General features: G+C 37.0%; 1 protein-coding gene across 10 annotated transcripts in view; it reads left to right on the top strand.

Annotated features, from left to right (window-relative positions):
- Nucleotides 1-20,890, top strand: part of PTPN13 (protein tyrosine phosphatase non-receptor type 13) — a 225,857-nt gene that overhangs the window by 140,302 nt on the left and 64,665 nt on the right. For 7 of the 10 annotated variants that reach the window (XM_055589037.1, XM_055589036.1, XM_055589033.1 and 4 more), the window contains 8 exons: nucleotides 1,338-1,491; nucleotides 1,754-1,892; nucleotides 2,638-2,790; nucleotides 6,343-6,525; nucleotides 9,464-9,626; nucleotides 14,255-14,672; nucleotides 14,810-14,907; nucleotides 16,547-16,603. In XM_055589037.1, the coding sequence (XP_055445012.1) occupies nucleotides 1,338-1,491; nucleotides 1,754-1,892; nucleotides 2,638-2,790; nucleotides 6,343-6,525; nucleotides 9,464-9,626; nucleotides 14,255-14,672; nucleotides 14,810-14,907; nucleotides 16,547-16,603 (1,365 nt within the window). The remainder of the gene's footprint in view (nucleotides 1-1,337; nucleotides 1,492-1,753; nucleotides 1,893-2,637; nucleotides 2,791-6,342; nucleotides 6,526-9,463; nucleotides 9,627-14,254; nucleotides 14,673-14,809; nucleotides 14,908-16,546; nucleotides 16,604-20,890) is intronic. The other 3 variants (XM_055589034.1, XM_055589035.1, XM_055589039.1) reach the window with 1 other exon arrangement.

Consider the following 20,890-nt stretch of genomic DNA (forward strand, 5'->3'; position numbering starts at 1 on the left):
TAAGTCTTTTCACATTTTTTAAACATTACGTCTGCTAACCTTTGACATTCACAACCACTGTGGTCTCAGAACACAGATTCGGTAGAAGCTGCTGCTATTTATCAGTTAGAATTGCCATAGCAATAAGAAACCCTTTGGAATCGGGTTTTACTGAATATTTCTTTAATAAGTTACTGTATTTATAGATTGCTTTTCAATACTTAAGATTCCTGTTTACCTCAAAATAAAAAGCTTGACAACAAAGTACAATAAATTACAATTGAAGGATCAAATCATCCTGAACCCCTTTAAGATCAGGATAACACTGTCTTCTTCATACAAGAAATATTTTCAACTTAGTTTATTGAATTCTTGTTTCTTAAAAGCAATAATTGATTTTGTAAATCAAATATTTGATTTGATTTCGTCCAATAAATATTCAGTTAGTGTGTACTGATGTTCTCTCACTTTACTGATTACAATGTTAGACTAATCATGTAATCAGTGCCCACTCACTCAGTTGAGTCCAACTTTCTGCAGCTCCGTGGACTATTAACCGCCAGGCTCCTCTGTCCCTGGAGTTTTCCAGGCAAGAATAGTGGAGTGGGTTGCCATTTCCTACTCCAGGGAATCTTCCCCACCCAGGGTTCGAATCCACGTCTCTTGCATCTCCTGCATTGGCAGGCAGATTCTTGACCACTAGTGCCGCCTGGGAAGCACATAAACATGTAATGCTATCTATATAAAAATATTCAATTAGTTAGAATTTTTATTTAAATTGTACCTAACTTCTTAAACATTCTGGATAAGTCAGATTTTACTGACTAATCTTTTATTTGGAGAGAGTCAAACTACATGATATGATAGCTAAAGATAAAATGATGGTTATTGTTCCTCCTCGGTTTCAATGGTAGTTCAAGTATAACAGATACTAGCTAACATTTATTGAATGCTTACCACCTGCCACATGCTTTAAACTACCAAGTGTTTTATATCCATTATGTCTTTTGATCTCTACAAAAACCCTAAAAAGCAGAAATTAGCACTATTCTGATTTTACAGACAAGAACACTGATATCTGGATAGGTTACATAATTTACTCAGTATCTCACAGGTAGTAAATGATGTGGCCAGGAGTTGAATCCAAGTCTCTCTGTCTTCAGAGGCCTCATTTATGAAAGACTGAGTCATATTGCCGGTCATCCATATGCAGTGTATCAGAATTCCCTGCCACACTTCTTAACAATCCTGTTAATAGTGTGAAACTGTTTTGTGCAAGTCTGACCACAAAATGAAGAAATTAAAAGACAACATGAAAGTATTTTTATTTTATCTGAGTATTTCTCATTCTGTTCTAGATAATGAATATTTCTTTGTTGATTCTGATCTAAAATTAACCAAAGTAGCCCCAGAGGGATGGAAAGAAGAACCAAAGAAAAAGAGCAAAGCCTCCATTAACTTTACTTTGTTTTTCCGAATTAAATTTTTCATGGATGATGTTAGTCTGATACAGTGAGTACACAAGAGTTTCTCTGTTTCTCTTTTGGCCCCTGGTTTTTTGACCCTTGAGTTTACTGATACTGAATTATTTGCTTCTGACCAATGATAAAGTCTTCTTTATCATAAAAGAAATGTTTCTTTCCACATTATTTATTCATTTCTCATGCTTAATCATAAGCCATGTTGGCAACTAAACTTACATGCCAATTTAAAAAGTCACCCAGGCTTCAAGATCAATAGCCTGGATGTTTTGTGTGTGTGTTTATTTTCCCAGACACACTCTGACCTGTCATCAGTATTATCTTCAGCTGCGAAAAGACATCTTGGAGGAGAGGATACACTGTGATGATGAGACTTCTTTATTACTAGCATCCTTGGCTCTCCAAGCTGAGTATGGGGATTATCAACCGGAGGTATGATTTATTTTTTTCTGCGGGACAAGTATTTTGCATTGTTCTTATCCTGAGCATGGTTAAAGACCGAACCTGGTTGAGTGTTGACAGTTTAGATCCGGAGATTTTTGAGGCTAGTTCAGTGCCTCAGAATGACAAAGTTCCCCATGTATATTGCTTATTTAAAATCATGTAGTGTGGGATTTTTTCTTTCTTTCTTTCCTTCCTTCTTTCTTTTTAAAATTATCCTGTTTCAGAGTTTTGGGATATCTAGCACTTACCTTCCTAGCTCCCTATTTCTAACTCACAGATACTAGACATAAGGGTTTCCAGCCAAATCTGGATCAAAGGGGTCTTCCGCCTCGCCCATGGATCCCTGTGGCTGAGAACCTAGCCGAGCTCTCTCTATGGGAACACATATTCAAGGCCAAGTGTTCCTGAATATACACGGACCTGAGAGGAAGCAGGAAATTGGAAGAGACTGTGCCACTCAAGTAGCACCCTTCACAACAGTAGCCCTTAACTTTAGTGACATTTGGTTTACATTTGGTCTGAGATTGTCAGTCTTTCCTCAAGCTTACCAATCAGTTCAGTCTTTCTATTCTGCCTCACTGAATAAAAGAGAAAGACTAACTGTACTTTTTCTAAAACTCACTCCTCAGAGAGAAGAGTGAATAGGAATACCTGATCTCTTGATTGAGGCAAGAACTTTAAGACTGGAGGAAGAGAGAAACAGACTTTCTTACCAAATCACTCTCCTTTCTAGGTTCATGGTGTGTCATATTTTAGACTGGAACATTACTTGCCTCCAAGAGTGATGGAGAAACTTGATTTGTCCTATATTAAAGAAGAACTACCCAAATTGCACAATACCTACATGGGAGCTTCTGAAAAAGAGACAGAGTTAGAATTTTTAAAGGTAAGCCCGCCAGATTACAAACGATAAACTGTATTTTTCCAAAGTAAACAAGAAATGTTGGAGGCCATATATCTAAAAACTCAGGTGCCAATAACTGAGCCTGTGTGCTTCATCTCCTCTTATTTATTCCTGGCTAAAACCATAGTATTTTAATTCTCATTTTGTAAAAGAGGGAACTGAGGGTCAGAGAAGAGACATAGTGTTCCCAAAGTCAGCGGCTGGAATGTGGGTCACAACTGTGATTTGAACTCACGTCTGAGTAGGGATTATATTCTTTTATCCTTTTTTATACTCTCAAAATCAAGATATATATTTTAATATATAGTGAAACTATATGTAACTTTGTTATGTATTTTCCAAATCTCCTGTAAATGTGTTATCATACTTTCATAATTTAAAAAAAGAAAAAAAAATCAAGATATGTTGTAAAGAATAAACAATTTTGTGACTGAATAAGAGGGGCAAGTTCAAACTAATTCTAGAGTTGTTTTGCTTTTTTAGGAAAAAAAAAGCTTAAGATTCAATTAAGTCTTCTAAAAAATAGTCTTTCCATTAATGCCAACTAATTCATGCAGGGGACTGGGGTTAGAAAAAGTCGTTTATATCTTTAATTCTGCCACCAGCTACCTATAAGACCTCAGATGCATGTGTGTGTGTGTTTGCTCAGTCGCTTCAGTCGTGTCCAACTCTTTGCAACCCTATGGACTGTAGCCTGCCAGGTTTCTCTGTCCATGGGACTCTCCAGGCAAGAATACTGGAGTGGGCTGCCAAGCCCTCCTCCAAAGGATCTTCCTGACCCAGGGATGGAGCCATCATCTCCTGCATTGCAGGTAGATTCTTTTACCACTGAGCCACAGAGGGCATCAGATGTATAATAGTGCATTTATGATTAGAAAAGATAGTGCTTCCAATATGAATAATAAATACATGATAACATTCTGTTGAGAAGAGAAACTTCAGAACATTCTTGTCTTACTGCTCCCCAGGATGTAGCAGTGTTCCTTAACCTTACTGCTCTGTAATAAGGGAGCCAGGTTTCCCAGCCCTACAAATACCTATGAAAGGGTTTCATTCACAGACTCACACCACATTTAATCTAGGATTCATGGTTTGTTTTGTTTAAGGTGAGTCTACTTTTAAAGACATTACATTATGTGCTTATTTTTTTCCCTCAGTTATTACATTTTTTACACTTGCAGGAAATAAATATCAAGTTATATCTTTGTCAACAAAGGTAGAAGACATTAGCACAGTGAAATGATTTTGCATGGAGATTTTCAGACAGTCTTTCATTTGAATTCTTGTTTCAGCCAGCTGGGTGAATGTGGACAATGTACTTAAAATCTCTGAGTTTCAGTTGTCCCTTTCTAAGTATTGTGCTCAGTGCATAGTAGGTTGCCCTTCTCCTTCTAATAATGTATCCTCTTCCTCCTTTTCTCTTTAGCTTGAGCATGCTTCTTCTAACATAAGAATTTTTTTAATCTCATTAATATACCCTTCCAAGGTTACCCTTCTGTTACATATCATATTGCCTTTGAAAAAATTTTTTTATGTAAATCTGCTTTATTGATGTATAATTTGCATATAGTAAAACTGACCACTTTTAAATGTTCGATTCAGCGAGTTTTGATGATACATGTACAATTGGGCATTTCCTAGCTGAGTGGTAAAAAAACCCACCTGCCAATGCAGAAGACTCAGGTTCAATCCCTGGGTCAGGAAGATCCCCTGGAGAAGGAAATGGCAACCCACTCCAGTAATCTTGCCTGGAGAATCCCATGGACAGGGGAGTCTGGCGGGCTACATACAGTCCATGAGGTTGCAGAAGAGTTGGACATGACTTAGCGACTAAACTACAACAACATACAGTTGAGCAGCCACTCCACAATCGTGATAAAGAGCATGGGTTAGCACACTGTGGCCTGCCTGTTTTGTAAGTAAAGCTTTATTGGAACTTGGCCAAACTTATTTGTTTCCATATGGTCTGTATCTGCTCTCACACTGCAACAGCAGAGTTAAGTATCTACAACAGATATCATATGACCCACAAAGCCTGAAATATCTGGCCTGTTAAATAAAAAATTTGCCAGCCCCCAACATAACACATTTCCAACACCAGAAAGTTCCCTCCTGTTGCTTTCTAGTCAGTCCCTTCCCCCACTCCTAAACTCTGGCGACTACTGATTTGTGTTCTATCACTATCATTTTTTCTTTTCTAGGATTTCATTGAAAGAATCATATATCACCTAGTCTTCTGTGTGCCTCTTTTTACTTAAAACAATACTTTTGAGGTTCATCTTTGGTGTGGCGTGTTTGGTGCTCAGTCACTTGTTTGTGTTTGACTCTCTTGCCCACCCCATGGACTGTAGCCCGCCAGGCTCCTCTGTCCATGGGATTCTCCAGGCACAGATACTGGAGTGGGTTGCCGTGCCCTCCTCTAGGGGTTCTTCCTGACCCAGAGATCAAGCCCAAGCCTCCTGCCTCTCCTGCACTGGCAGGCGGAGTCTTTACCACTAGCGCCACCACCCGTGGTGTGTATAGTAGTGTGCTTACTTGTGACTGAGTAGTTTTCTGTTGTACAGATTAGCAGCAATTTTTGTTTACTGTTTCTTTAGTTAAGGGATATAAAGCTGATGTCAATACTCATAGACTGATTTTTGCATGAACATATGTTTTTGTTTTTTTTTTCTCTCGAGTGAATACTTAACGTTAGGTTTGCTGGGATCTACAGTAAGTGTGTGTTTAACTTCTACAAAATTACCAAATTGTTCTCAAGTGGTTGTACAGTTTTGCACTACTGCCAGTAACGTATGGAATTTCCAGTTGCTCTGTACCCTGAATAGCACTTGGTATGTTTTTTTTTTCTTTTTAGCTATTTAAGTAGGTAAGTAGAGATATATGACTGTGGTTTTAATTTGTATTTCCCTAATTACAGTTATTTTCAGCATCGTTTTATGTATTTATTTATTGTTCATATATATTCTTTGTTGAAGTGTCTAATAAAATCTGTTGCCCTTTTTTTATCTGGATATGTGTTTTTTTGTTGAGAAGTATATGTTCTTTGTATGTTATAGATGCAGTTCCTTTATCAGATGTATATTCTACATATATATATTCCTGGTCTGTGACTTACCTTTGTTTTCTTATCAATGACTTTTGAAGAGCAAAAGCTTCTAATGTTAATGAAGTTTCAGTTTACCAATTTTTTATTCTATGGTTCCTACTTTTTATGCCCCATCTAAGAAATCTTTCTCTAATTAACAGCCATGAAGATCTTCTAAATTTTATGGTTTTTAGCTATAAATTATAATTATAAATTATAACTAAAATAGAAATTTTATTATATATTTAAGTCTCATCCTTTTGTGGGTAATTGTTATGTATTGGTAAAGCAAGGGTCAAGATTCATTTTCTTGGCATGTGAATTTCCAATTCCAGCAACATTTGTCTAGGAGGCTGTCCTTTCCATATTACACAACACTAATACAACTGCTGATTCTCTCCGCCACCTTTTGCCAAGGGCATTGCTATGTTGTGGTATTGTTCCAACAGGTCTGCCAAAGACTGACAGAATACGGAGTTCATTTTCACCGGGTGCACCCTGAGAAAAAGTCACAAACGGGAATACTGCTTGGAGTCTGTTCTAAAGGTGTCCTCGTGTTCGAGGTTCACAATGGAGTTCGCACACTGGTCCTTCGCTTTCCGTGGCGGGAAACCAAGAAGATTTCTTTTTCTGTATGTCCATTTTAACCTCTTTTGATTCTACGTTTAAATAGGTGTTGCTGATTTCCAATGTAACATATTAATTGACTTTCCTTAAATGAACTTTAGACCCTAGCATTCAGTAGGGCTTATCTTTATGTCTTAATATTATTTAACTCCTCTTTCTTGGTTGTAGGAAGTATTATTGAGGTTTTGTTTTTGGTTTCCTCAGGAGGTGATTTTTAAAAGAATTCTTAGCTGGTTATATGCTCAGTTAACTTTAGTTAAATTACAACCAAGTTGACTTCTCTGTTAAATCAGAACTTCTCACATGGAGAAAACCCACTAATGTATTTAAGATTGATGATTACCTCAACTGCAGTGAACTTGGTCTAGCTCAGTAATAGGCCCCTCATAACAACTGTATTTGAGTCTCAGTGGTCCAGAGGTTTACTGGCTTTTAAAATTAGCCTCAGGATTTTCTACAGTTTTCAGTTTTAGGATATAGTCTCTGGAGATAAAGTTAGGAAAGTGGTTTTTAGAAAATCATGTTTATGAAAGATACTGAGGCATATTTGATTTTGGGTGTAGATGGAAAATCTGAACATTGATGTGCCATTAGTAAACCCCAGAGGCAAACCAAAAATCTGTTCAGGTGTTTGTTTCCCTAAGAGTGTTCAGGGACTACTGACATCTTTAGTATATATTTGGGCTCCTCCTCAGAGGAGCCTGGTGTGCTGCAGTCCATGGGGTCACAAAGAGTCAGTCAGATGCAACTTAGTGACAACAAGAATGGTCTTAGCACAACAAAGTTTATAAGGAGGCAATAGGAAGGTCCCAGCTGACTCTGGATAATCTCCAAACTAGAGAACTTTGAAATCAGTTCTAGATTTCAGTCTGGTTAGTTGGTTGGTTTCCTGTGAAACACAGAGTTACCACTAAGATAACCAGATAATAATGTATTCTCTCAGGAAAGCCCAGACCGTCCTTCTGTTCCCAAGATTGTCAAGACCAGGAAATTACCTCGGTTTAATTTACCTTCCCCAGTGGTAAAGAGCAAGTGCCTAGAAGAAGCCATAGATTAATTAAAAATAAATCTAATTTGGACCAGTTTTGAAAAGGCAACAAATCAAATAATCACCCAGCATTCAGCACTCTGTCATTTGCCAGCTGTCACATCAGCCCTGCAATAAAAATAGAACAAGCTCTGATGAGCTCATTTTTAAAGATCTCTAGTAATAAAGAATAAACCACATTTCCCCTCAAACTATTCCCATCTTCAACAGCACTTGTTTATCATAAATTTCTCGCTAACATAGAGCTCTCTTTTTAAACTCTCCTTTTTTTCTTGCACTGGCCTCTGGAGAGATGGAAAAGTCACCCTTTTCCCTTCTCATCTCTTACCACTGAATTCCCCTAGGCACATTTCTTGTCCATCTATCAGTTAACATTTAGAACCAATATTCTTATGATTTGTTTCAAACCCGTACAGCAGTGGAGTTCAGCATCCTTGGGAATTACTTGGTAGTGGTAAAGGGCAATGTTGGATAGGAAGAAAATTCCCCAACTATTTGAAGAGTTACTACGTAGACTACTGGTAGTCAGGATGCTAGTTTGGTGCTGCTGTATCTTGAACTAAGATTTGCTGACCTCCTTTTTTTTTTTTTTTTTTTTTTTAACAGAGTGAACAGGGTCCCCCAGATCTCATTGGTAACAACATCTAGCAAGAATTTAATAGTCTAATTTTGTTTTTAAGACCAGGAATCATGGAGATGACACTTGCCATCTCTTCATAACAGAGTTTGAATAATACTCTGTTACATCTTTTGTGAGCCTGTGAAATTTGACTTGTCTGAGCATGTTTCTGCATTTGACATAAAGACAAATGACATGAAATAGAATAATTTATAGAGTAGAAGAAGCCAGGAGCTACAGCAGATCTAACTGGGCTTGAGCCATTCTCTAGAGACATGAGTCTTATATCCCTGACATGATGAATGCTCGTCTTTACGGCATCTTTTAAGGCATATGGATCGCTGCAAGCTAGAATATAGGTCACAGTATTAAGATGTCCTCTTATATGAGAGACATTCATTTTTTTAAGAAACAGGGAGGTACAAGTGATCTGTGGTTCTCTTCCTTTCCCTGAATTTAGCAAGACATTCTTGCTAAATGTCTCTAAATATTGATGTGTTTCATCTCTGAGCCCAGCAGTTACATTATCCAATGCTTTTATAGTCCAACATTTTCCATAATTTCCCACATCTTCCAGCCCAGCCTTTATGCCACCAAGATTTTTCTTGACTAAATCACAGTTCTTATTGTTGGATATTATACCAGTTTTTTATGAACTTCATTTTCTTTATCCAAAGGATTAGGATATATATTTCTTGTCATTTCTTTTTCACACAGTGTTTGTAAACATTGCAGTAAACTCAAAATATCAGTAATCTTTAAAGGAACCTGTTTCCCTTGCTCATGGCTCCATGCATGTATGCTAAGTCACTCAGTCGTGTCCAACTCTTTGCGACCCCATGAAGTAGCCTGCCAGGCTCCTCTGTCCGTGAAGCTTTCCAGGCAAGAATACTGGAGTGGGTTTCTACTTCCTCCTTCAGGGGATTTTTCCAACCCAAGGATCAACCCATATGTCTTCCGTCCCCTGCAGTGGCAGGCAGATCCTTTACCACTGCACCACCTGGGAACCCCTTTGTTGATGGCTGGTATACAGTTTATATAGTGTGACTTAAGCTACAGTTTCTAAAAGTGGCAAACTATTAACTTCATTTATTTTCTGAATTTCTAACAATACAGGATTATATTTTTCTGTATTTATATTAGATGGAGGTCAATGAATATGAATGCCTAATGATGTGATATAAAAATAATGTCTCAACTTATTCATTATTGTTTCTAGAATTGTTTTTAGATAGAGAAATATCCTAATTTTTAATACCCCTGATTAATATTGCAGAAAAAGAAAATCACGTTGCAGAATACTTCAGATGGAATAAAGCATGCCTTCCAGACAGACAACAGTAAGATATGCCAGTACTTGCTGCACCTCTGCTCTTCCCAGCATAAGTTCCAGCTGCAAATGAGAGCAAGACAGAGCAACCAAGATGCCCAGGATATTGGTAAGGAGGCGCAAACTGTGTCAGATGACTCCAGGGTAAATGCATGATTTTTGCCACAAACTTTAAAAGGACTTCCATGTTTAGGATGAAAATGACAAGGTACGTAGATGTCAAATGACTGAGTCGAATTCATAAAGGTATCATAAATGAAGCCGGGGCATCAATTTCATGGATATTTTGAAAATAAACAGCCCTGATGAGTCAGGGAGTACCTGTTGAACTATTTTGTGCTTATCATTAGGCTAGCCAGTGTATCAATAAGTACTGTAAAAGTTTCAGTCATATTCTCTACCCATAGTAAGCTTACACACTGTTTGGGAAGATAAGGTCAATATACATGAAACAGTAATACACACGAGAGGGTCAGAGTTTTAAGAACAGGTTATATTGCACAGCCTCTGTGATCTACATTACAGGAGGAAAGGGAGCTCAAAGGAAAGAGTAGAAGAGTAGTCGCACTTGAATTGAAATTTGAAGGACAAAAATAGTTAAGTAGACTGAAGATAAATGGAAGGACTCTCCAGATGAGGGAAAAACATGGGAAACAAGGCAGGGAGCAAGGGGAGTTACATACCATAACAGTTTTAGGGATGATCCATTTCCGTTGAACTTGGTCACATCCCTGTTCTGAGACCAACGTGAATAACTTATAGTGCCCAACGTGAGCGCTCAGGAGAGTGATTTCACTTACTTTTGAAAAGGAACCAACAGAAGAAACTAGTTTAGCTCTGAAAATAATCAGAGCTGAAATATTTAAAGCTTACTCTACAAGGCCACGTGTAGAGATTAAGGTTGTAGAAAGTCTAGTTCTGCACAGTCAGTTCTTAGAGACTTGAGCGAAGCATTCTGAAGAATTTGATTAAAAAATTAAATATGGTAGCACTGATGACTTTGTGCAGTAGAGCCCTCTGAATTCTTTATCCAAACTTTCTCCTGTCCTAAAATCTTACAGAAAGATATATTCCCTGTAGGGTCAGACTTGGGTGATGGCAACCTATGAATAGATGTTTCTCACCTTTTCAGAATCAAGATGGTAGGGACTGTATACTTATTAAAAATGAAGATTCCAGAAACCTACCTGAAACTTAGTGAATCACAATCTTTGGGCATTTGGTCCCTGGAATCTGCATTTTAACAGACTTTCCTCTGTAATGATTTTTATGCATGCTAAAATATGATAACTACCACTACTGTGATCTTATTGTTCCTTTTCTTTCCCTACTTTGCTCTGCTAAAAAGTGTGTATGCGCTTATGTATTTTCAAAAGATCGTAAAATATCAGACTTATCAGAGCTATCCGTATTCCTATTTGGACTAATATTCTCTTCAATACAAATCAAAATTGCAACAGTTGAGGGTTACATTATAATAGATGGTGGTGCAGTGTGCTATACAGTGAAGAGTCAAAACCATGAAGCCAGCCTTCCTCCCTCAACATTTCAATGGTAGAGTGTAGTAGTTAAGAGTATGGACTAGGGAACAACACTGCCAGCGTTCAAACCAGTATTCAGAGCTTGCAAGCTCTGAAACCATGGTCAGGCCACTCAAACTCTCTGCCTTAGTTCCCCATCTGTAAAATGATGATCATAGTAGTAATACCAGCATCATAAGGTTATTGTGAAGATGAAATGAATTCATGCATGTGAAAGTGCCAGGCACAGAATAAGTTTTGAATAAATATTATGATTATTTCATCACCATCTTCAACATTGTTTTACCACAGCTACTACTAGTAAAGGGGCTTCCCTGGTGGCTCAGATGGTAAAGAATCTGCCTGCAATGCTGGAGACCTAGGTTCAATCCCTGGGTTGGGAAGATCCCCTGGAGAAGGGAGCAGCTACCCACTCCAGTATTCTGGCCTGGAGAATTCCACGGACAGAAGGGTCTGTCAGGCTACAGTCCATGGGGTTGCAGAGAGTTGGACACGGCTGAGTGACTTTCACTTTCACCACTAGTAATAACAGTGGTAGCAGTAGTATTAGCAACAGTAGTAGTAGTAGAGTGACCTTGGGAAAGTAATTGACTTTTCAAAGTCTTGTTTTCTTCAACCGTGAAGTGAGTGTATTCAACGAATCTGTTTTGCCCCTTGGAACACAACTGTGTATCCCTAGCTCAAATGTTAAAGGACTTTACGGTGGTATTAGCTACATCTATTCCCTGATTTTGGTAAGCTTTCAAAGGAATTATTTTCTTCTTGGAATTGGCTTAGAAGTAACCATCTGCCTACTTAACTGTCTGTACTAGTGAAAATAACAAGTGAAACTAACTAGTGTACTCTAAAGGAGGTTGATGGGGGCTCACAAGTGTATGTTGCTTTTTTAGCATCATAAAATATGGGTTCTTTCTAGAACCTCACAAGCCATTAAGCCCAAAATTTTACTGCTGAGGAAACAGGTTCAGAGAAAACAGTGTCTCCCTTCACCTCATAGTTAGAGGTCAAAGAAGACTGGACCCTGATCTTTTAATTCCTAATCCAGTATTCTTTCTTTTGATAACTTTCCAAAGAACTAATTTGCATGGAATGAAGTTAAGATTAATAATCATTTACTGAGCACTTACTGCTTACAAGATACTCTGCTAGGTGCTATGGGTTAGCAAAAATAAATGAATCCAGAGAGCATACAGTTAAGTTGATGATATAAAGAGATACAAAACAAGTACAAAAGACAATAGAAACATGTAGATTGCAGACTGTGGCCTTTGAGTTCAAATTTGAAACATTAGTAATAGGATGTAGGTTCATTCTAATGTCCTTCCCATCCTGGCGGTCCTTGTTGGAGTCCATTCCAGGTGAAAAGCAGTTGGACAGGAGATAAGTGATTGGTTTATTATCTATTCCATGAATATGTGCCGGATTTTAAGTTCTGCCCAGGAGTGAGCTATGAATGGATTTGAATAGCATATCCTTGGTATGTTTACAAAACAGACATAACCTAAGCTGAACTGTCTAATCCTATTCCTGATAAAATTTGTCTGCATTTCCTTCAGGGTAAGGAAATGTATTGGGTAGAGAGGCATTTTCCAGCAGCTGAATCTGTATCAGACTCAGTTTTGCATTTTTGAATAAACTCTGTTTTCAAAGAAAATAGAATTAATGTAATCTGTTCTAAGGAAAAAAATCTATTTTAAGCTTAAGATTATTCTGGGAATTTTAAAACCACTCTTTTTTTTATTATCCTGTTTTAACTTGCTGTCCACTTCTACTTTTGAGAAAAAAATGATGAATTTTCCCAGTGACAGTGAGACATGTTTATTTAAACTTCATTCTGATGCATGAACATGAAAGAATTTTAGTGTTTTTCCTGTCTGTTTATGTCTGAGATGAAATACTGATTATTAATTTTCCTGGGAATAAGAAGATAAATGAAACAGAATCTAAAGATCCAAATCAACAGCATTTGACATTTTCTTTTTAAAAACAAGTTTTGGGGACTGTTTACATAGTGGTCAAGCTGTAATTCCCTGTAGAGTGCAAAACAGGGTTGGTACTTTCCATGGGGGGGACCAATGTGTGTGCCTTGTGATATGGATTACTAATGCATGAACAACCAAATCATTTGAAATTCTGTGCTCCTGATCCTTTATATACATGAAAGGATTTTGACGCCAGAATTCTGTGATTCATTGCTTTCATTTATAGCCTCAAATGTTCAACCGCTAACATGACATTGGCTCTCACAAAATAGAATGGTCAGTTACTTGTTAGGAAGTATCCCTAAATTTAGCCCCAAAAAGAAGACTTGGATAAGTATTTAAGACTGAAACGAATTTAAGCATAAAGAGAATCTCAGCTCATTGATGTGTTAATTAACAGAAACATCCTATGAGGAAAAAAGTTAACAAGAGGGGAAGGTGGTTATTGACATTGAAATGAAATGACAGAAAATTTGCCATAAAAGGTTTTTGTTTTGTTTTGGGTGGTTTTTGTCTCAGTTTTTTTTTGTTTGTTTTGGGGGTTTTTTTTGGGGGGGGCGGATAGTAATTCTATTGAGATCTAATTCACATACTGTACAATTTACCCACTTAAAGTGCACAATTTAGTGATTTTTCATATATCCTCATTGTTAACCGAGTTGTGCAAACATCACCACAATCTGCCATAAGTTTTAAAAATTATAATAAGAATGTTCTCTCTGAGCGAAACTCTCCTCTGCACAACTTTTTTCAGGCATGAACTCACCATATCGGCCTGTCCAGGTTTGATCTCTCCCTCTCCCCATCCTTGGTTCCTGGTGTTTTAGCAGAGGTACTCCTAGGGTTAAATGTCATTCTCTGTCAAATGTCATTTTCCTTTGTAAATGAGCACTATAATTGGGAACTCAGGGTCAACAAGCCTGAATGAAGCCCAAACATTAGTAAATCCAAGATCACTAGCTGAAGTTAGAAAGGCTGACCAGGCCCCTCCCTGGCTGTGAGAAAGCTACAAGGATGGAGAGATGGTCTGGAAACCAGGATCTTCCCACCTACTTTTTAAAACCCTCGATTGCCACTCTCTGAAAGCTGCCTACTTCTGCAGGCAATCAAAATGAGTGAAAACTGCATGCTGTCTTTTCTATTTCTTAAAATAGCTCTTCTCCTAAAGATTCTATGGTGTTTCCATCACGTAAAGCAATCCTGTTTCCTTGTAGAGAGAGCTTCGTTTAGGAGCCTGAACCTCCAAGCAGAGTCCGTTAGAGGATTTAATATGGGACGAGCAGTCAGCACTGGTAGTCTGGCCAGCAGCACCCTGAACAAACTTGCCGTTCGACCTCTGTCGGTTCAAGCTGAGATTCTGAAGAGGCTCTCCTGCTCAGAGCTGTCGCTTTACCAGCCATTGCAAAACAGTGCAAAAGAGAAGAATGGCAAAACTGCATGGGAGGAAAAGCCTAGAGGGATGAGTAAATCATACCACGATCTCAGTCAGGCCTCTCTCTGCCCTCACCGGAAAAATGTCAATGTTAACATGGAGCCCCCACCACAAACCATTGCGGAGTTGGTAGGAAAAACGCTTCACCAGATGGCAAGATCTGATACAGAATCTCTGGCAGGAGTCACAAAACTCAATAAGTAAGGACATAATTAAGGCAAACTACCTACTTGTAAATTCTACATTTTATACTTTTGTTTTTGATGATTTATTTTCACCGTTTTTTTTTTTTACATTGACACTTCCCCGCTTCCTACCTTTGCTTTTCCCTCTTTAGTTCAAAGTCTGTTGCAAGTTTAAATAGAAGTCCCGAAAGGAGGAAACATGAATCAGACTCCTCATCCTTTGAAGACCTTGGTCAAGCATATGTTCTAGGTCAGCATAAACCGGCTTACCTTCTTTCTCCTATACCCCTTGCTCATAGTGAAGGGAATGAGACAGTGTTAATTACCAGGAAGTTAGAATTTGGGGTCCTGTTTCCTAATGGTCTCAACTTTTTGTGAATGTAAAATTTCAGACTACTTTAAAAGTACCAAAACAAAAATAAAAAGCACCAAGTCAAATTTTAAAAATTGATTTAACAGGTTATTCATGACATGGGCTGTTTGCTTTCTCTTGGTCGCAGTTCAAAGTCATGACAGTCTTACCGAGAGAACCCAGACAGTCTGGTGCCACGGCTCTGGCTAGCCTTTGGGTTTTCCTTACAGCCTATGAGAGTAGACTCCACTAATGCTACATGTTTTAAAGAGCAGTTTATTTAAGGTACTTTCTGAATGGAGACAATAGACAAAAGTTTATTTAGGGTACTTTCTGAATGGAATTGTCTCTAAAAAGGAGATAAGTTTTAAGAACTGTGCTATGGTTGTTAGGTAGAAATTCCTAGTTGATTTAAGTTTTCTCAGATTCTCCCAGCTAGCTATGAACTCTTTTAGACAAAAGTCATTTGTGTTGCTGATACACACACATACTACCTTATAAATAGTTAAGGATTCCCGTTGTTTTGTGCATCTTAAAAGGGAAAAAATGTGGGAATCCATCTTTAGAAGACTGGATATTTAAGCACAAAGGTCTGAATGATTACTCAAAATAGGAAATAACTAGGGAGACCAGAGATCAACAAGGATGCCCTCTGCAGTTGTTTTGTTAAATAATACTAATTAACTCCCCCTTAGAACTGAATTGATTGTTGAGCCCTAAGCACACAGTTAAAAAAGTATTTTCTCACCCTGTAATTGGATTGGGAATAAGTGGAATAAATGAAGTCAAAGAGAACTGTACACTATAGTTGTTAAATATTTATAGAAAGTCACATTACTTCATTAATATAGATTTCTACAACTTTCAGAGATTATACTATCATCAATTTAAATTGAATTGCTTAATAAAAAACTTAAAATAGCTGAAAGACAAGACTCCATCTTATAGGTTACCCTATGCATTGAAAATAGCCTAAAAAGCCACCAATTCAATCTTTTAGAAAGTAATTTTCAAAGTGTATTCATGTATAATGAGATCTCTTATAGACTCTTAAGTTATTTTCATTAGGAAGGCTTTGTTCATCATAAAAATTCATCACATATCAGGTGCTGAGTGGTAAATATTCCATAGAAAAGCACAAGTAAAATTCAACCATGAAAGAAAATTTCTGTATTTGTTTTTGATTGATTATTCATTCTTTTTGAATATTGAACTTCCTTTTAACATTTAAGCAGACACCTTTAAAAATCATTTTAGTTTCATCATTTCATCTATCACATATCAAAATGTCATTGTCAGAAACAATACATTTGTGTTTCAATTTATTCTGCAGAACAAGTTGATATGCTTAACTTGGACATTAAAAGTAGTTTTTAAAAAAAGTTCATTGTGGGAAGACATTTTTCTGAGTGTAAATAACAGAAATTGTTGCTGCCTTGATGTTTTATTGATTTTTATTATTTTATCAGAAGAAATTTCTTCTATATATAATATCTGACAATTTTTAAACTGTCTAATAATCTAATTTATACTACAGGAATGACTTTGCATAGTTCTGGAAATTCTTCATCCCAAGTACCCTTAAAAGAAAATGGTAGGTTTACAAAATGTTTTTCCCCTCATTTCCATCATATTTTTTCTCTTGTACTTTGTAAGAACATCATGGACCTACTAATAAATTGTTTTCAATTCCATGCCAAGGATTTTAAGCCTTGCCTTACATTGGAGTCAAAGGAGAGTTGTGGTTTTCAGCATTTTGATGATGTGAAGGGACCTATAATGTAGACTACTGTGAAGTCACAAATTCGAGATAAGGACACTAATTGGGGAGCTAAGATAGCTTAGATGGGAGATAATTTTGATTGAAAAGAGCTTTAACTGAGGTAGTTATTTGAAAGGGATACTTCTGCTGAATCTTGAGATAAAAGGAGTATTTATTCAGGCAGAGTGGTGTAGATAAGTATTTCAGACCAAGGGCATAGTATGATCAAAGACATGCAGACATGGGAGAAGATAACCAGATTCAAGGAAATGTACGAATCTCAGACTGGGGCTATGTTGGGGTCAAGGTGAAGATCAAGAACTAAACGTGGACTACACTGAATCTTACCATAAATCTTTTGGGAAGAATCTGAAGACTTTAAATGTTGAAGTAAAGAGTTTAGAAAGAATCTGAGAAGAAACAGAATTGTAGGAAAAAAACTTTGTGCAATGATTTGAAAGTCAATGGGTTCAGAATGTTTAGAATTTAGCTTACTTTCATGTACATTATTTTATTTTTCTAACAACTTTCTTGGGTCTAAAGAATATTATTATCAGTATGTATACACTATTTTTTCTCCAAAAATATTTATGTTTTACCCTTAAATTCTTAAAGTTGAAATAATCAGAAGCCTGATGAGAAGGAAGCAAATATGCTAATCAAAAGTGTTAATATTGTTAAACCTGATGAAACTTTAAGTTTTGTCCTCATTTTCCTGAGAGCCAAGGCAAAAATAAAGGCATGAATATTGGTTGAACCACATGAAACTTGTTTTTGTAGGCCAAAACTGTCAGACCCCAGGAAGTTATTTTGTATAATTCTCATTCTATAATAGAAATACAAATACACATGCAAGAGAAGAACATTTTTCTTGGGAAGCAAAATTGTGTCCCAAAGTAGATCTTTTTGCTTTTATAATATCTTAAATACTCAGAACAAATAAAGATTTTTTTCATTTCATAGTTTTTCATGTATCAATCCTCAAAAAATCTGAAGGTATACGAGTAAAGAAAAAGTTATTCAACTTATACTTGGGCATAAGTTACTAAGACCTTGTTGTATAGCTTTTTGATAACCAAGTGTTTTTCATGGACTGAAGTTAGAATACCTCTGTACCTAAAAGAACTCAGTTATTAACATGTCCATAATGGTTGTACTTATTGTCTGACAGTTCTTAGTGCTTACTATGTGCCAAACACTTTTCTAAGTGTGTTATGTTTAGCTCTCAGTCCCTACAACAGTCCTGTGAGGTGGATCTAATGTTATTTCCATTTCACATGTGAGACACCAAAGAACAAAAAGGTTGAGGTGCACAGTATGTCATGGAGCTGGCAAAAGCTGGTGCCATGATTTGAATGCAGGATGTCTGTTTCCAGAGCCCACACTCTAAACCACCCTTTAGGCTGTCTCCTAGAATAATAATGCCTAATTTTTTGTAGGTATTATTTTTCCCAGCTAAACTTTTGAAAGAAGCTGGATAATAATCTTTTCAAGAATGAGAACCTGAAATGTGTTCTTTACCTAGATTCTAACAGGAAAGAATATGAACTTACATTCTGAATTCGAAATGAACAGCCTGTGCAGAGTAGGATCTATGTTTAAAGCTCTGGGCACCTTTATTTTCCCACCTGCCCCCTACAGCAGGGCCAATCCACCTTCCCATGGAGGCGTTCCCCTGTTGGCTTACAGACAAGTTTATATTTTCTTTAAGATTTTCCTTGAATCAGTCCAAGTAGCCCTGAATTAATTAATGTCGAGAATTGAGTTTTGACATAATAGAGCATGGCAAACATGTTTTTCCAGATAAGGTAACTGAAGATTAAAAAGTTAAGTTATTTGCCCATTGGTCAAATATAGGACTTTTTAATTCTAATTTCAGTGTTTTTCTTTGCTCATCAAGACTACTAGGAGAAAATTAGAAATGAGCATTAGGTAATACTGAATTACTTACCACTTATATTAAGGACCAATGAATAAAATTTAATCTTAGCCTTTTACAACTTTCAGAGACCCATAAAGAGTGTGAAACTTAGAGAATAAAAGAAAAAGGCAAGAGTCTTCTATCTCATGAAACAAATATGCAAAGGATTCTAGTCCTTTGATTAATTGTAATTTCTCCCCCCTCCCCAAAAGAAGGTTGCTTAACCTTTCAAAAAAAGATACATCGTATAATAGCCCTTTTTTTCTTTTTTAAAAATTATGGTTGACATATTAGTTTCTAGAGTACAACATAGTGAAGAGTATTTTATACTTCATTAAAAGTTATTATGAGGCAATATCTATTATTATTACAAAGCAATAATTGCATGTACTGTATAATATATCTTGTTGCTTATCTGCTTTATACATGATAGTTTGTATCTCTTAATCCCATACCCCATCGACCCTCCCTGATTCCGTCTCCCCACTGGTGACCACTGGTTTGTTTCCTATACCTGTGCATCTGTTTTGCTATATATATATCCATTCCTTTTATATTTTAGATTCCACATGTAACCAATATCATACAGTATATGTATTTTCTGTCAGACTTATCTCCCTAAGCACAGTATTCTTATTCTCTAGGTTCATCCACATTGCCGCAAATGATAGAATTTCATTCCTTTTTATAACTGAGTGATATTCCATTGTGTGTGTGTGTGTGTGTGTGTGTGTGTGTGTGTGTGTATCAATCTTCTTTATCCATTCATTCTTTTGATGGACACTTGGGTTGCTTCTGTATCTTGAATATTTGTAAATTGTGCGGCTATGAACGTTGGGGTACATGTGTATTTTTGAATTAGTGATTTTGTTTTTCCTGGATATATACCCAGGAGTGGAATTGCTGGGTCATGTGGTAGTTCTGTTTTTAGGTTTTTGAGAAACATCCATACTGTTTTCCATAGTGGCTGCACCATTTTACATTCCCACCAACAGTTTACAAGGATTCTCTTTTCTCCACACCCAGCAGCATTTGTTTTTTGCATGTAGCCATTCTGACACGTGTGAGGTAATAGCTCATTGTGGTTTTAATCTGAATTTCTGATGATTATTGATTTCAAGTATCTTTTTCTGGGCGTGTTGACCATTTGTATGTCTTCTTTGGAAAAATATCTTTTCAGGCCTTCGGGTCATTTTTTTTTATTGTGTTTTTTATATTGAGTTGTATGAGTTATATATTTTGGGTATTATCCCTTGATGGTCATATTTGCAAAATACTTTATCTCATTCAATAGATTGTCTTTTCATTTTGTCAGTGGTTTCCTGTGCTTTGCAGAAGTTTTTAAATTTATTTGTTCATTTTTGCTTTTATGTCGTTTGCCTGAGGAGACATATCCAAAAATATATCACTACAATTTATGTCAAAGTGTGGTTCTGCCTATGTTCTCATCTAGGAGTTTTATGGTTTGGGGTCTTTGATCCATTTGGGGTTAATTTTTGTACATGGTATGAGGAAATGTTCTAATCTCACTATTTGACATCTACTATTCCAGTTTTTTTAAGCAACACTTATTGAAGAGACTGTCTTTTCTCAGTCGTATATTTTACTTCCTTTGCTATAAAATAATTGATCATATTCTTGCTCAGTCACTCAGTCATGTCCAACTCTTTGTGACCCCAGGGACTGCAGCATGCCAGGGTGCCCTGTCCTTCACCATCTCCTAGAACTTGCTCAAACTCATCTTCATTGAGTCAATGGTGCCATCCAACCGTCTCGTCCTCTGTTGTCCTTTTCCCCTCCTGCCTTCAATCTTTCCCAGCATCAGGGTCTTTTGTAATGAGTTGGCTCTTCTCATCAGGCAGCCACAGTATTGCAGCTGCAGCTGCAGCATCAGTCCTTCCAATGAATATTCAGGACTGATTTCCTTGGATTGACTGGTTGGATCTCCTTGCAGTCCAAGGGACTCTGAAGAGTCTTCTCCAACACCACAGTTCAAAAGCATCAATTCTTCAGCACTCAGCCTTCTTTATGGTCCAACTTTCACATCCATACATGAGTAATGGAAAAACCACAGCTTTGACTAGACAGATCTTTGTCGGCAAAGTAATGTCTCTGCTTTTTAATATGCTGTCTAGGTTTGTCGTAGCTTTTCTTCAAAGGAGCAAGCGTCTTTTAGTTTCATGGCTGCAGTCACCATC

This window comes from Bubalus kerabau, chromosome 7 (assembly GCF_029407905.1).
Source record: "Bubalus kerabau isolate K-KA32 ecotype Philippines breed swamp buffalo chromosome 7, PCC_UOA_SB_1v2, whole genome shotgun sequence".
NCBI classification, from domain to species: Eukaryota; Metazoa; Chordata; class Mammalia; order Artiodactyla; family Bovidae; genus Bubalus; species Bubalus kerabau.